The sequence below is a fragment of the Malania oleifera genome, chromosome 10, assembly GCF_029873635.1.
Source record: "Malania oleifera isolate guangnan ecotype guangnan chromosome 10, ASM2987363v1, whole genome shotgun sequence".
Classification (NCBI taxonomy): Eukaryota; Viridiplantae; Streptophyta; class Magnoliopsida; order Santalales; family Ximeniaceae; genus Malania; species Malania oleifera.
Genome location: NC_080426.1, coordinates 2770585 through 2788972, shown reverse-complemented (window position 1 = coordinate 2788972; position 18388 = coordinate 2770585). Strand labels below are relative to the sequence as shown.

At 36.0% G+C, this 18388-nt stretch overlaps 1 protein-coding gene across 1 annotated transcript; it reads right to left on the bottom strand.

Moving 5' to 3' along the window:
* Positions 1 to 16047: 16047 nt before the first annotated feature.
* On the bottom strand, positions 16048 to 17172 carry LOC131166459 (uncharacterized protein At5g39865-like). Its single transcript, XM_058125053.1, has one exon. It carries the CDS (start codon positions 16994 to 16996, stop codon positions 16283 to 16285), a length of 714 nt encoding a protein of 237 aa, XP_057981036.1. The 5' UTR covers positions 16997 to 17172; the 3' UTR covers positions 16048 to 16282.
* Positions 17173 to 18388: the final 1216 nt, after the last annotated feature.

Sequence of the window (18388 nt, the reverse complement as noted above, 5' to 3'; positions counted from 1 at the left end):
TCACACGAGCAATATATTCTTTTACACCGAATAAGACTATAACAATTAGAGACATCACAATCTAAGGCAACAAAACATCACAATGAAAAGGACTACTTGTATTATTCAACTACAAGAAAATAATCATACAAACGATAACACAAATAATCATATATTCATTCTAAATTCCTGGAGAATACAATTATAGTAGTATCTCTCTCCCCATTTTCCCCATTACATTGTCACTCCTTAACATCCTCCCCCACTCATTTTATCGACGTCCTCGTCGATGTGTTGTAGAAGGCCTTCTCACTCTTCTGATGTTGAAGTTGATGTCGTTGTTTTTGAATTTCTGAAATCTTCAATCTTTTGTACGACATGTTGAAGGTTTTCTGCCTTTTCCCAACTATTCTCTTCTTCCCCCAACCCAAGCCACTGAACCAGAAATTTTTGTTTTTGACAACCTTCTACATTGATGACTCTGTCTGCAATGATCTCCTGGACATCTTTGTTTACAGGCTGCCTTTTGGAAATTGTTGATCTCCTTATCTTTTGTCGGTGCGGATCTGCTTCATCTGTGTGGAATGACTTTAAATTGCTTACATGAAACACGGGATGGACTGGACATCTGTGGCTTTTCATCCACTCGGGTTGTTCAAGCCGATAAGATGCATGTCCCACCTTCTCGATCACTCTGATTGGACCTTCGTAATGGCGTAACAGCTTTTTATCCTTGCTGCGAAGAAAGCGAAATGTCTTTGGTGGCACTTTTACAAGAACCAGATGTCCAGCTTCAAATTGTTGTGGTCGTCTCCCTTTGTCAGTCCATTTCTGCATGCGTTTCGACGCTTTTTCTAACTGAGCTCGGGTGACTTCGATGTTTTGCAACCAATTTTTTGTGAATTGGTATGCTTTTGACCAATTTCCTTTGTATGGACCATCCAGAGTATGTGGGAGAGTCGGTTGTTGACCTTTCACAATCTTAAAAGGGCTTTTATTAGTCGCAGAAGATTTCACAAAGTTAAAACAGAATTGTGCCATGTCCAGTAAAGCAACCCAATTCTTCTTATTGGAGTTAACAAAATGTCGCAAATATTCTTCCAGCATCCCATTAAAACATTCGGTTTGACCATCTGTCTGTGGGTGATAGCTGGTGGACAGATTAAGGTTTGAACCCATAAAGCGAAAGAGTTCACCCCAAAATCCCCCCATGAATCTGACATCCTTATCACTGATTAGGCTTTCTAGAACACCCCAATATTTCACCACATGCTTGAAGAATAGTTGAGTTGTCTTCTCTGTTGAACATGGCTTCGAGACTGGTATGGAAGTTGCATACTTTGAGAACCGGTCAATCACCACCAAAATTGTGTCATAGTCCTCTACTTTTGGCAATGAGGAAATGAAGTCCAAAGAGACACTCTCCCATGGCCTGGCAGGAACTAGCAATGGCTCCAATAAACCTGAGGTCTTCTTTCTTTCTACCTTGTCTTGTTGACAGATCAAGCAAATTTTGGTATAACTCATCACATCATCTTGCATATTCGGCCAATAGTACCCCTGTGTAATCAATGCATGAGTTCTTCGCCATCCCGTATGACCAGCCCACAATGTATCATGACACTCTTTTAGTAAGGTTTTTCTTAAGTTTCCAGCTTTTGGCACATAGACTGTGACACCCCGATTTTCGTACAATTTTTTTTTCAATAATAAATAAATAATCACGTCATAGATCCACAAATCGGCCACGTCAACAATCCTACTATCATTCATACAACCCGACCCGCCTTAGGTATCAGGTAAAAAGTTATTTTATTATACAACCTAACAGTAGAAGACAATATACACATATTAGTCAGAATACAATACTCATAGTATCCATATACACATATACACAATACTATCTCATATCCAAAAAACAATACAACTCTAGGAAATCACACCTCCCTAGGCCAAACTCACCCTGTGTCACGCCCCGAACCCGGAAATGGGACCCGGGGGTGAGTTTAAGTAACCTAACCTGTCTCTGTATCAATTGAAACATACATGATACAATATAAATAAGAGGGTCCGACCCCGTGGGGTACACGGTTGCCCTATATACATATTCATACCAATCCATACTCATCAGATACGCAGCGAAATACGGTCTTTTATACATAAACAAGATCATACAAAGTCTATACAAACTAGGACATACATTCCCAAAATTACAACACATATCCCAGGTGTCTACAAAGCTATCCTGACAACCTGGATACCAAAACACGTACCTAAAAGGTACTAGTAGTAGCTACGACACTCCTTGCTTCCTAACGCTAGGATGCTACTTACCACTACTTGAAGGACCTGAAAACATTTATATATATTCAGGATGAGACACCTCTCAGTAAGGGAGAAAACAAGTTATATCAGTGTATGGCATACCAGTGTTATTTTACATACTTCATAACACTATACATACGATACAATTTGAAACAATTTGTACAGTTTCATACATATACATACATTTCCATACGGTTCCAGTATTTTCACAAAAACCATTCCAGTTCATACGATAGCCAAAGCATACATACATACATACATACGTACGGTCAGTGTCGTCACACTAGTTTCGCAACTACACAAGATCACCTCGTCTCACAGCGATTACATTGCTACCTACGCAACTATGTTGCGACGATCAAGGCCCAATAGTGATTACATTGCTCCATACGCAACTACACTAAGTTACCTAGTCTCACAGCGATTACATTACTACACATGCAACTACGAAGATCTACGACTGAGGCCCAATAGTGATTACATTACTACATACGTAACTACACAAGGTCACCTAGTCTCACCACGATTACATTGTCATATGCAAAACTACGCTGCGACGACCTAGGCCCACAGTGAATCCATTGCTTCATACGATGTAGCATATAGCTCACACCACTTCGGTGACTAACCGGAATTAGACTGGTGATATTTCACACCCTTGGATATAGAGTTGGACACTCTTGCCTACAATAGTTAACCGATCCATGGCACAGCGTACGGTAATTAGCTGCCATATAACTGTTTCAGCGTACGATAATTAGTCACCACATAGCCGATTTCACAAAACCTGGAATCATTTTGGAACTCATGTCCCTATACATTTCAGCGTACAGTAATTAGATGCCACATAGCTGTTTTACAAATACATGGAACAAATACATACATCCATACATACCACACTTATTTGCTTTACGACAAATCATATCAATTACAATTTCAAGTATACAGTTTATGCAAATATGGATTACAGTCACCTCAATAATACAGTTTCAACGTAACCAATAGTTTTCCAATCAAAGTAGAGATGATACCCGAAATCCCTAATTTTTCTAAAAAACTGTAACCCGAAAATCCCGCATTTTTACCCTATAGATTTCCCCAAATAAGTAGCCAAAACATACGTATGATCATAGCCTACAGGCTTACCGATCCTAATTTCAAAAATGGACTGATATAAACAGAATTTCCTTACCTTAACTCGAATTCCAACTACGAACTTTATAGTTCCCAAAACTACAAACCTAGACTCCAAAACCTACAAACCATAGTACAGTACATGCTTACAATCCGTACTACTATACATATACTGAATCAGAAATGAAAATCGAGTCTTACCTCGATTTTAGCCTAAAACCCGAAATCTTCCAAAATGAGATTTCGATCTGCTAGAAACGTAGAGAATCCTTCACTGATCCTCGCAGTAACTTTGGATTTGCGATTCAGGCGACAAACGATGAAGCAATCGAGGAGAGAGAGAGAGAGAGAGAGAGAGAGAGAGAGAGAGAGAGAGAGAGAGAGGAAAACCATAACTTAGCCAAGAAGCAACCAAAAATATCCTTATAAAGACCTTTGACCTGAGAGGCTTCATCGACGAATTGGTGTCTTCGTCGACAAAGTCTTCAGGAATTTCGTCAACGAGATAGCGATTTCGTCGACGAACCCTGATATTTAAATTTTCCAAACCTCTCAGCTTTTCCTCGTCGACGAACCTCTGAATTTCGTCGACGAAAAGCCTTCTACCTTCATTGACGAATTAAGGCCTCGTCAACGAAATCTGTGCAAATTTCATTTTTACCCCTCTTTTACATAATAAACTCATATATCACGGTTTGGGTTCTTATACCCTGTATATGAGGGTCCCAGCTCCTTATGATCACGAAGCTTTACCACCTAGCCTATCTCTGTCCCCTGAAAAATTTAGATAATTTGGCTGAGACACATCTCAGTAAGAAGGAATAAATTATTTATAGTGTGTGGCCATATGAGTTCAATTATAATACACTTTACTTTTCAAATCATCGTTTCATCTGAGAAAATACACTGACATACACATTCTCATAATCATATAGATATACAACACAAGCTTTTATAAGCTTTAAAATTATTTCTCAAATTCAATAGTTTCCAACAGATGTTTACCGCGAAATTCCTGAGAATAGGGAAGATTACCCGCCCATACAGGTAGCAGCCGGGTATGGTCACATCTGATACCTATCAGGACACTCACTTTACTTAGTAAGCCCTCAGGGGGAGAGATTCACTTCGCCTTAATTCTTTATATTATTAACTCACACGGTTCTATTTCTCAATTTTATCATTCTTTATTTCTCAATTTCCATTCTTTCTTTCATTTCTCATTTTAGCCAATTTTATCATTCTTTCACCTTTTCGTTTCCATTTTACTTTCCGGCTCATGAGTATCCTCGGTATCAAATACTAACATCACGTCTGTAACTCATGGCCACCCTGAGGATCTTTCTATCCACGCCATGCTTCCCTTCATGGTCAAGGTTGTGCGGCTTGAAGGCTGGATCTAACCGCGATTGGTCGACTCGGTTAGATCAAATATCATATCACATATCACGTCTGTAACGTGACTGGCCGACCTATAACCCTGATTCGGACTCAGGGGGGCCAACAACCCTACACAATGACATAGTCGATTGTCACGCCACATGCTCCAAGAGTCCGTACGGTTGCACTAACACCACTAGCAACGGTACCGTGCTCAATATCATAACCATCCAACAGGGTTTACCACCATATACCCGCAATCATTATGCGGTATTGATATTTTATCATTCATATTTCACGTATTTTCACATTTCTCATTTTCATATTGCAGAATTAACATTACAATATTTTCATTTCACATATTCACATTTCAATATCAGTATTTTCAACACATTTCATCATTTAAATGATATTTTCTTAGTTCATTATTCATCTCATCTCATACTATCATATACATATCTTATTTTACAATTACTCAATATTTCTCAAAACACATTTCCGTATTTCACCTTTCTTCATTTTCTCAGAAAATACATTTCTTGCACATTTCACTTTCATCATTTTCCCACATTTCAATTCTCATATTAAAACACATTTCAATATCACATATTTCATTGGGTAAATCATCTAACTCTATTTAAACATTTCTCAATATAAATCATATGCCACACAAATTTCATCTGATATTTCCCTTACTTGACTTACTGAGAGTTTCGTTAGAATCCCAAATCCTACGCCCTTAGCGCCCAAAATTCAACTCTTACAATTTGCATTTTCCCTAGATTAATTAATATATTTCTCTAAAATAATACTCATCTAGCTTTCCCTAGGCTTCATATACCCTAAATTAATATTTAAACTATTATTTAACATCCCCATTTAATTTTCTAAATTTTGCTTGCGGGTCCCAAAATTACACCTGCGACGCTCACCCCGGCCCTAAATTCCAGAAATCCTACTTCAACCCCAGATGCTCAATATTTTAGCATTTTTAAATTAATGCTAATTAATTAAAAATAAGCCCCTTAATAACCTCCCGTACCCCAAATTTGAGGTTTTGGCCCAACAACCCCACGAGAATTCCGTCCCTCTAGACTTGTAGAGAATCATCCCTAGATTCTCGTGGTGGTGTCCGTTCGTCAATTGAGGTTATATTTTGCAAGAAATTAAAGAAAAATGCAAATATGACTTACCCCAGGAAATACACCTACACCGTTCCTACCACTGATCCGCTCCGGTGGAGATGACGGCAGCGGAGAATGGAGTCCAGCGGTATCTTCGGATTTTTGATCGGGGGAAAATCCGTCAGGAAATCGAGGAGAGAGAGAGAGAGAGAGAGAGAGAGAGAGAGAGAGAGAGAGAGAGAGAGAACTTGAAGAACTGCATAGAAGAAGTAAAAGAAAAGAAAAGAAAAAGAAGAAATGAAGAAGTCTGACGATTCTAGGCTTAAGTATAATAATAATAATAATAATAATAATAATAATAATAATAATAATAATAATAATAATATATTTAATTAATATTAATAATAATATATTTTATTAATAAAAAAATTAATTAATTTTTTTATTCGATTAATTAATTTTTTTATTTTTTATTTTTTATTTGGAATCACTCTACTAATCTTCTATAACCCTTTTGGGGGTTATTACATAGACTCTCATGCCTTTAGTCATTATCAGTCCATCTTCTACCCAGAATTGTCGTGTCTTCCTTTCTTCTATTATTTTGTTCAGTGACTGCATCTGCTGGTCTGTACTTAAATGTTCCTTGATAAGATTCTTCAAAGGTAATGTCACCCTACTAGTTGATAAATGACTGATGAGTTTCAATGCTGCCAATTCGGTTTTTCTACTTAAAGCATCGACCACTTCATTCGTCTTCCCCGCTTTGTATTCAAAATTAAAATTAAATTCAGCTAGTTTTTCCTGCTAACGGACTTGTTTTAAAGTTAGTCCAGGGTGTGACAAGAAGTGAGTAACTGGCACATTATCTGTTTTTACCACAAATTTGGACCCCAAGAGATAGTGCCTCCACACCCGAAGACAGTGTACCACCGCGAGAAGCTCATTTTCCTATGCTGTATAGTTCCGTTTGACACCCAATAATTTTCTACTTTCAAAAACAACTGGATGCCCTTCCTGCAAAAGAACTCCCCCTAATGCAAAGTAAGAGGCATCTTCTTGTACTTCAAATGGATTTGTCACATCAAGAAGGATTAGCACAGGATCTCCTATAATCTCTCCCTTTAATTCAACAAATGCTGATTGACACTCTTCTGTCCACCCCTATGGTACCCTCTTCTTCAGTAAATTTGTTAACGATACAACTCTTCTAGAGTACCCCTCTATAAACTTTCGGTAGTAGTTGGCTAGGCCCAAGAAAATCGCAGTTCTCTAACGGATGTAGGTGCTCGCCATTCATTGATGGTCTGTACTTTAGCTGAATCCATCTGTATCCGGCTCTCCTCAATGATATGCCCTAAGAATTTAATATGCTTTTGAGCGAAAGCACACTTCTCCCCTTTTACATATAACTGATTTTCTTTGAGTTTTTGAAAAACCTTCCGAAGGTGATCTTTATGTTCTTCTAAGGATGCACCGAAAACCATTATGTCATCAAGGTAAACAACCACAAATTGATCAAGGTACTCCCAAAAAACCTGATTCATTAGAGAACAAAAGGTAGCAGGTGCATTTGTTAGCCCAAAAGGCATGACAAGGAATTCAAATGCTCCATATCAGGTGACACAAGTGGTCTTTGATTCATCTCCCTCTACAATGCGCATTTGATGATATCCAAATCTCAAGTCCAGTTTAGTGAAATATTTAACTATACTTAACTAGTCAAAAATATCGACAATCAGTGGAATGGGATACTTGTTGCGAACCGTCACCTTATTAAGAGTACGATAATTTACATACAAATGCAAACTACCATCTTATTTCTTCTAGAACAACACTGGGGCCCCAAAAGGTGCTTTTGAAGGACATATGAACCTTGCTACAATTAAATCATTCAGTTGCCTTCTAAGTTCAGCTAACTCAAGTAGCGCCATTCGAAAAGGGGCCCATGCTGGCAACTTTACTCCCGGTAAAAGCTCAATTTCGTGGTCAATCTGTTGTCAAGGTGGTAAAACCTTAGGTAGCTGTTCTGGTATTACCTCATTGAACTTTTCTAAAACTTCCTTAATTTCAACTAGATATGTAAAAATCTCAAAAAGGAGATATAAAAGATTAGTGGATTGATTTTTTTTAAAAAAAAATTAATGAAAAAAAAATTAATTAATTAATTAATTAACTAATTAATTAATTGGATTTAAAAAAAAAGAAAAAAAAATAATAATAAATATTTATTATTATTAATTAATTAATTAATCGGATTTTAAAAGAAAAAAAGAAAAAAAATAATTAATTAAAATTTATTTTTATTTTATTAATAAAATATATATTATTATTAATATTAATTAAATATATTATTATTATTATTATTATTATTATTATTATTATTATTATTATTAACCATGCTGAGAAGCTTCAGGATGTTTCAATTACTTTCCTCCTTCTTCTTCTTCTTTTTTTCTTTTCTTTTCTTTTCTTTTCTTTTCTTTTTGCTGCAACACAACTCTCTCATTCTCTCTCCTCACGTTCTCTCTTCCTCTCTCCTCGATTTCGTGATGGATTTTTGCCTGATCGAAAATCCAAAGATACCACTGGACTCCATTCGCTGCTGCCGTTATTTCTACCAAAGCGGATCGGTGGTAGGAGCGGTGTAGGCGTATTCCCTGAGGTAAGCCATTTTTCTCTTTTTCTTTAATTTCTTACAAAATATAAGCCCAATTGACGAACGGACACCACCACGAGAATCTAGGGATGATTCTTTACAAGTCTAGTAGGACGAAATTCCCGTGGGAGTGTCCGGCTAAAACCCCAAATTTGGGGTGCGGCGATTATTAAGGGGCTTATTTTTAATTAGTTAGCATTAATTTAGAAATGTTAAAATATTAAGCATTTGGAACTGAAGTAGGATTTCTGAAATTTAGGGCCCGGGCGAGCGCCGCGGGTGTAATTTTGGGACCCACAGGTAAAATTTGAAAAATTAAGTGGAGATGTTAAATAATAGTTTAAATATTAATTTGAGGTATATGGAGCCTAAGGAAGGCTAGATGAGTATTATTTTGGAGAAATATATTAATTAATTTGGGGAAAAATGTAAATTGCAGGAGTTAAATTTCGGGCGCCAAGGGCGTGAAATTTTGGGTCATAAGGAATTTCTCAATAGTCAGGTAAGGGAATAAACTAAAGCAGTAATTTTCCATACAAATTATTATTGATTATGAGTAAATTTATTTTCAGAAAAGCATATGTTATATTGTGATGTGAAAGATTTTACGAACAAAACATGATTTCAGGTATTATGAAAATATGAGTTATGTTGTGATGGTTTTGACGATTACGTGATAAATGATGTATTTTCAGTATATATATACCTGAAACAATTTTGGCGCGAGGCCATATATTTATGTTATCGGCACAAGGCCGTATTTATGTTTTTGGCACGAGGCCATATATTTATGTTATCGGCACGAGGCCGTATTTATGTTTTTGGTGCGAGGCCATGTATTTATGTTATCGGCACGAGGCTGTATTTATGCTATCGGCACGAGGCTGTATTTATATTATTGGTGCAAGGCCATATTTACTATGATTTTGACGCGAGGCCATATGTATGATTTCGGCGCGAGGCCGTATCTATGTTTTCAGCACGAGGCCGTAATGATGTTACGTATGATCATGTATTATATGTTTTCACAATCAGGATGTTAGTTTAGCTCAGACCAGGAGCTCGGTACTGTAGCTATGGGTTAATTTTGGCACGAGGTCTTATTAGTGCTACCGTCCCACGAGGGGATGGGAGATGGATAGTCGATGTGGCTTTCAGTAGAGTGTGGACGTCCACCTGGCAGTCCGGACCAGGGTGTGGCGAGTTCATCGTACTTACAGACATATTTGATTCGGCAGTGGTCGGCCAGCCATTGTCGGGTCCCGCCTTCGGGCTGCACAACCCGTCATGGGGGGTAATACATGACACCAGCTAGCTAGTCATCCTGTGTTTGTTTTCAGTACTATAGTTATAACAGATGATTTTATGTATAATATGATTTATTAACAGATGTGAAAATATATGTTTACCCAGTACGATATGATTATGTTTATAGAATTATGAAATATACTGTATACGTACAAATGCATTAAATATTCATGTTGCCACACAGCTGTATTTAGTTTATTTTCCCTTACTAAGAAGTGTCTCACCCCCAAACTTAATTAATTTTTCAGGAACTCCTGAGAGACTGGCGGGTCAGGGCCGCCGTTGAGTTAGTGAGATTACCCTGTGAGAAGGGTAAGATTTTGTAATAGCGTCAGAGTTATTTTGTGTTTGACCCTAGAGATATTTGGATGTATGTGAGGATGTATAGAATGCTCTGGTATTATGCTTTATGATTGGATGTTTGAGATTTTATATTTACTGCTGCTAGGTTTTCCGCTGTGTTTGACAAGTGTCCCCGCTACCCACAGGTTCGAGTTGACCATTTTATTCATTATGTGATATTTTATGTTAAGAAATTGAGGGACGTTACAGGATATTTCCCTATCTCTTCATCTTCTGAAACTACCGGTAAAACCACGAAAGAAGGTTCTCCCCTTTTTACTCCCTTCTTGAATTGGAGGGCTGAAAGCAACTTCCCCTCATCGAAATTGTTGTAGGCTGCGAGGACCACAGAAGGTGTACTTCCCGTTATCACAAGACAATCTGCAGCTGGGATCGGCATTGAGCGTGTCACTTTAAGAAAATCCATCCCCACTACCACGTCAAAGTCATCGAGGGGTGCCAAGGTGAAATCAACTGTTCCAGACCATGACCCCATTTGGCATGCCACTTTAGGTGTCACTCCCACTGTAGTTAAAGCTTGAGAATTCACCGCTTTTAACTTCCCCACATCCTTATCTACTTGTAATTCTAACCGTTGGGCTTCTGAATCAGTAAAGAAATTATGGGTGGCCCCTGTATCAATCATGACCTTGATTTTCCTTCCATTCACAAGTATATCAACGTACATTAAGCCCTTCTCCTTAGACTTGTTGGTAACTACTTGGCCTTCTAATGCTCCCAAAAATCTTAATGCTCCCACCATATTCTGTTGTTCTTTTGGGGTTGTTGTTGGGGTTTCGGTTTCCTCTCGAATGGCCTTTAAAGCATTCAAAGCCTTTCGTTTAGGGCACTCCGCCACTCGATGAGAAAGCATACTCATTTATTTTCGTACTTTCTCATTCCTCATAATCATATTCATATTCTTTCATGTCCTATATTCATATTCATATTTCCTAGCCTATGTGTGTCCACCAGCATATAACACGTCGCGTTTGTAACCCACAACAGTTCATTTCTCATATCAATTTCACATTCTTTCATTTCTCATATTCATATTCACATTTCCTAGCCGATGGGTGTCTACCAGCATATAGCACGTCGCGTCTGTAACCCACAATTGTTCATTTTACTTTTCACTTTTCATAACACTTTCTAACTTATGAGCATTCACCAGTATATAATACATGTCACGTCTGTAGCTCATGGATGTCCTGAGGATATTCATATCTTCATGTATTCACCCTACATTACTGGGTTGTGCGGTTAGAAGGCTAAACCTAACCGTGGTTGGCCTACCCGGTTAGATCAAAACAAGGAACACATCAGTAGTACGATTGGTCTACCCAATCTTGGTCCGAACCCCAGGGGGTAACATAACCCTTCTTAAGCCCAATCAACTGTCTCGCCACACTCTGTACCAGACATGTAGTTGTACTAAAACAATGCTAGCAACGGTACCGTGCTCTAAATACTATGGTCCATCAGGGTTCTCATTTTCACATTTCTGTATTAATATTTCATCATTTCTATATATCTCATCATATTAATAATATTCTTAGCATTTTCTATATCATTCTCATCATATCAATAACATACTCAACATTTTTTGTTTATAACAGCTCTGTGTATATCACATATATTATTTTTCCAGTAAAACATATCTGTATAACACATTTTATCATATCTCTGTAAAACAAACTATATATTTTATATTTCATTATTTATGTATACATCATATCCATATAAAGCTCATGTCTGCATCAAACATATCAGGGTTTCTCACATTATCATTTCTGTATAAAAATATCTTCATATAACATATATATATATATATACATTCCATTTTTTCGCAATCCTAGTATAAAATATTATTTCACATTCCTCAGGCCACAAAATTTCGTCTGATATTCACAATATAATATTCACAGAGAAAATATCATAATATATAGTTCCCAAGGAAAATATTCATATCACCATTTCCCCAAAACTATACTCCAAATTCGCATTTTCACATATTTTACTCAACTAATAATTTAAAAAATAACTGTTATAATTTATTTCCCTTACCTGACTTACTGAGATGCTTGCTAAAATTCCTAATTCCACGCCCGCGACATTCGGAGCTCAAAACTCTGAAATCATTTTTCCCTGTTTAATCAATTCAACCCGAGAATAATAATTATTTTAATATTTTTTTAGTCCACATACTCCCAATAGCTAATTAAAATTTGAAAATAATTAATGGATATAATTTCATTATCCTTACCCTAAACTTGGAATGGTACCTAGAAAACTCAAATTAAAAATCTGCTTCGATTAAAATGACGAGGATCGACGCTAGGACCCTGTGGTCATGTCTGTTTGTCGATTTGACTAAAGATTTAAGAAAAATTGAGGAGAGAGAAAGAGAGAGATTACCTTATCCCGGGAGTGGTGTCTACAACGCTCTTATGACAAATCCATTCCAATTAAAGTGTTGGTGGCCGAAAATGGAACTCAATAGTATTTTTCATTTTTCAATCGGTACACGTTTGATTAAAAAAATCAAGGAGAGAGAAAGAGAGGCGAGAGAGATAGAGACGAAAGTGGCGCAAGGGGGGGAGGTTTCTACTTTCAAAAAGTAATCTTTGATCCTTCAAGAATGTATACATATATAATAATAATAATATATTATATTATATTATTTATTTATTTAATAATAATAACTAATTAATTAATTAATTTTTTTTTTTTTGGAATATAGTTCAAATAAAACATTAATTTTAGCTAAAAATTTTCCTCAAGTACATCTTACAAAAGCAACTTTTTTTGTTGGATATTTATTCAGGAAAGGAAAATGCATAAATACGCATTGTGTGCACAAGCAATATAGTGATAATATTTTGATTGGCAAAATTAATGTTTAATAAAATTCTTCTCGCCAAAAAATAATCTTAAAAACATTATATATTGCAAACTAAGCAAGCAAAAATAAGCAACAACCCTTTTTTTTAAGTGATATTTATTTATTTATTCATTGTTGTCTAAAACAAAATTACAAATATTATGCTCTTCAATTGGTACTTCTACTTTAGGCAACAGAATATCCAATTTTAGTAGTATTACATAATGATATTTATATAGCAATCTAATGCGTACAGAAGTCTCAAATTTATAACTAAATTACATTTGTAGCAATCTTAAGGAAGAAAATCCTCCAGATAAGCCCAATCTACAAGCTCCTAATTTGAAATTATGTAATTTGCACCGACAAAAATCGTCGACGATTTTGTGCTAAGCAAGCAAAAGGCCTCCTGGGTACTACCTAAAACGTCTTCTCATGCAATTGTCCCTCGCTTCACGAAACTCTCTCCGATACATGTGATCCACTATAAATATGAGTCACATTTCCAACACTTTGATATTTTACTTTCCCTTCTGTAATATTTTTTTGAGTTCTAAACGAAGTCTTAAATTTAAAAGAATGTTTTTTGAGTTTTAAACGGAGTCTTAAATTTTTAAAAATAAAATTAAAAATGAAGATGATAAGGAGTGTTGACATTTTTTTAAGCAATATAAATTTAGTAACTACTCATTAATTAATAATTTTATTTTAATTTTAAGCCAATTAAATGAAATTTCAAAAAAAAAAAAAAGAGAATATATTATTAATTTTATTTTAAAATTAATGCGTTATTGTTGTTTATTTATTTTATATAAATATCATATAAATAAAAAAATAGCTCACCTTTTATATATTTTTTAAAAATTAAAATAAAAATAGAATTATTTTCCAAAACGAAGGGCCCTAAATTTTCATAAATAGTTTTAAATGCACTTATATTGATATATTGTTTGGATAAAACATTAATTTTAGCTAAAAATATTCCTCAACTTCATCTCGCAGAAGCAACTTTTTTTTGTTGTTGGATATTTATTCAGGAAAAGGAAAAAGTATAAATACACATTGTGTGCATAAGCAATACAGTGATAATATTTTTATTGGCAAAATTAATGTTGATGTTTAATGAAATTCTTCTCGCCAAAAAATAATCTTAGTAACATTATATATTGCAAACTAAAATAAAAGCAAGCAAAAATAAGCAACAATTTATATTTTCCTATTTCATACTACAATTGGAATCACTTTGTTTTTTTTTTTAAATAAAAAAAAACCCACAAGTACTGTACACAGTAATTAAAATAATTTTATTTTACGAGCGATGAATATTTTGGAAAATAAGATTACAATAATAATCATTACCAGTAATTGAGTTCAGTTTCATTCTAAGTAATAAGAAATATAATTTCATATACGCATATGTAAATGAATAAATTAAATATTCTCAAGTGCTTTTAGCAAGCATGCAGTAAATCAAATCTCAAGTAAAAATGAACATATCTCATGACATTTTCTGCCATAAAGAAAATTCTAATCTTATCACTTTAAAACTATTTTATGTTTATTAAAATATTAATCAAGTATGGACTAACCGACGCAGAAATAAATAAAAATTGAATAAATAATTATATACACTAACCGAGTAAAGAAAAACTGGGGGGTCTGATTTTCTTATTAACCAACAATTTACGGTTTGGTTGAGTTGGGATTGATTGTTGATTTTGACAATAAGTGAACTGAAAAGAACGTACTCCAGACCTACCAAGCGCACAACAGAGACGTAAGGACAAAAGATAGCATAGGAGCTTCGCGGGCAGGGTCGCTCAAATGTCACACAGAGTAGGCAATTAGTCACTAAATGCTGATTTCTGATATATGAGCGAATTAAATATAGATCATAGAGGAGGGAAGACCATTGTTTAGCATTCTAAACAATAGGAAAAAATAATAATAAAGAACTCGTTTTATTCAAAGCTAATTTTAGAATAAATACCGCTTTCCAGCTAAATATTACCTATATATATATATATATATATATATATTATGTTCTCACAAGTGGCTTTTTTTTTCTTTTTAGAAACAGCTATAGTAATTCTGCTGCCCACGGAAAGATGCCACAACCATGAGTTCCATCCCATGTCCAATGGGAATTGAACTCTCTCTCTCTCTCTCTCTCTCTCTCTCTCTCATGTGAGCAGAGTCAAAAGCTCTTTTCAACTCTTTTAGTTACAAACTAAATTTTCCTAACCCCCCGGGCTAAAACATATTTGTCTCATCTCAGTTCATACTAAAATTGTGTGAAACATTTACTCTGGGAATGGGCCATTTCCGGCAGCGCCCATAATTCTTTTGAGAATTACAAAAACTACAAGCTGAATAGAGAGGCGCAGGGGGGGATCCCTTCACCCGCAGCCGCCTCCACAAAAAGGCAAACAAAAGTAACATTTTCACCGTTTTTTATATTAAGGAAAAAAAAAAAAGAATTACGAGCACAAAAAAACCAGCCTAAAGTTATGTCCCTTTCTATATGATTCACACAAACAAACGTATGTGCATATAATTGTGTAACTTCTGGTTTTTTTATAATAAAAAAAAAAAAATTTATATTGGGGTTGGCAAATGGCATCATCATCTTTGGACACATTTGAATTTGTCCTATCACATGCCCAAAATTCAAACTCCAGTACACAGTTTCTGAAAGGAATTGAAGTCTCCCTCCCGCCCTACGCCCTACGCCCTACCCATCATTAATCTTAGACTCGCATTCCCATACATTAAAACAACAATAATAATCCTAAATTTTCTAAAATTCAAACATTAAATTTTGTGAGATTCCATATAATCTAATATCAACTTCGCTACTCTAAAAAATTTTAAACTACGGAAGAATTGTAGAATCAAGTCAGTCAACAACAAAAACCAAACTCTAAATTGCTACACTCTTATATCAGCACGGGTCAAATCAAATCCCACATCACATTTGGGGAAAAAGTTGGAATTCCTTCATTTTTTTTTCCCCATCTCCATCTATCCGAGGTCAAATCTATACAAATATGAGCAGACCCCTGAAAATTAAAATGGATTTTCCCTATTTTTTTAAAAAAAAATAATGGGAGATTTTGGGTTTGTGTTCATTCTACATGTGAAGGGTTAGACACAGGAAGGGCACCTGATTAGACCGTTCTCATTGCAAGCCCGGCAGGCCTTGAACCCGCTCTTCTCCACGAACACCTTGTGGCTCCCACTGCACTCTTCGCAGAGCACGAATCGGTGGCCGCCACATGTACCGCACACGCCCGCCTCCGCCAACGGCAGCCCTTGGATGAGCCTCTTCAGCTCGCCCGTCTCGTGCAGCCGTCCAATCTCCTCGGCGCCACCGAAGTACCTCCCGCCGATGAAAACCCTAGGAAGAGTCAACTTCTTGTTGGGCCCCATGATCCCCTGCAGCTCGTCTAGGAACCGGGCGTCCATCGACAGATCTCGCTCGTCGATTGAGACGCGGAAGCCGAGCAAGATGGATCGGACGGCCCTGCAGTCCTCGAAGGTCTTGCGGACGACGCGGAGGCTGGTGAAGTAGAGGACGATCCGGTTTTCGGAGTTCGGCGGCGGGGAGGGACCCGGGTCAGGCTCAGGACCGGGCAGGCGGAAGGAGGCGGTGGACCAGTGGCGGAGGACGGCGGTGGAGATCCGGACTCGGCGGAAGAGGGACAGCTTCTTGGGGCGGTGATCGGAGGATTCTGCGGCTTCTTCGTCTTCTCTGAAGAGGGTGTGGACGTCTTTGAAGGAGGAGCAGGCGAAGTTGGGAAGTGAAGCAGAGGTGGTGTTAACGCGTCTTGGTGATCTCAACCACGGCGGCGGCCACATGAGAGAGGGAAGCGGGGGAGTCGGAGAATTTGGGGGGGGCGGCGGGGAATGGAGTTTTAATGAGATAGAATCATAGAAATGGGAAGGGGAAGAGAGAGGGAGACACGAGGGGTTTGGTGCCTGCTGCGTGGTTTAAAATAGTAGGGTGGGCCGGGGGGGGGGGGGGTCGCGTTTGCGTGATTAACGAAGAGATGATGGGACGCACTATTGAAGCATTTGGGGATCCGGACACAGCCTGTTCGCATTTGGTCAAGCCTCCATATGCATTATTATAATAATAACTATTATTTATAATTTTAATTTTAATTGCAATAATAAATATAATTATAATATAATAATAATAATTATTTGTGTTATTAACAGCTTTTGTGCTTAATTTGATTATGTTAGCTTGAGCTTGTAATTTATAAATTATTATGACACTGGAGGAACTTGGATTCATAATTGTGATAAATGAGTATGTGAGTGTGTATTTTGTGTGATGAATCTAATTAATTGAATTTATATTTGAAAATATCTAAAATATATATTTAAAATTAAATGAAGTAGGTGTGTTCTTGGGTATGATGATGATGATTATTATTATTATTATGATTGTTATTAATATTATGGTTATCATCATCAAATTTTAAGTGAATTTTTAAAAGCTGTTCATAAGTATAGATGTAAAATTATAATTTTTTACTCTTTCCATTAAGATTATTATTCAATTATAAGTTGTTATTATACTATGAAATAGAAAAAGGGAAACCAGACATTAAATATGTTATCACTATTAAGTGGATAATGATGAAAATTTAATACTTTTTAAAAATATTAAAAAGTATATTAATGACTGTCACCCTTTCATTTTTTTAAAATTTATTATCCAAAATGATAAGAGATTAATGACTATCACCCGTTCGTTTTTTCACCACTATAAATTTTCTATTATCCTTATTGCTCTATAAAAGATCACCCTCTCCGTATCATATTGAACATATATTGCATTCTTGAAGACACATTACATGCTTGAAGTAAGTAGACATATGGAAAGGATGAGAGAAAGAGAAATATTTTATACAAGGTCGGTTCCAAATCATCTTATAATTTCTCTTAAGATAATGAAATTTTAATCTCATCCGCCCGTGGAGTAGGCATGGCCAAACCACGTAAAATTTTTGTCTCATCTATATTTATTTTACTGCATCTTTTATAACATATAAATCATTTTACATTTTTATTACAATTGTAAGGATAAGTGTAATTATAAAAAAGTTATAACATTTGACCAAAAGTTATATACTTGAAAGAAAAATAAAATGTAAAGAGCTCTATTTGAACAAATCATTTCCTAAATTTTTGGTTTTTAATTTTGAAAATAATTGTAAAAAAAACAAAGGAGCTAAAGGA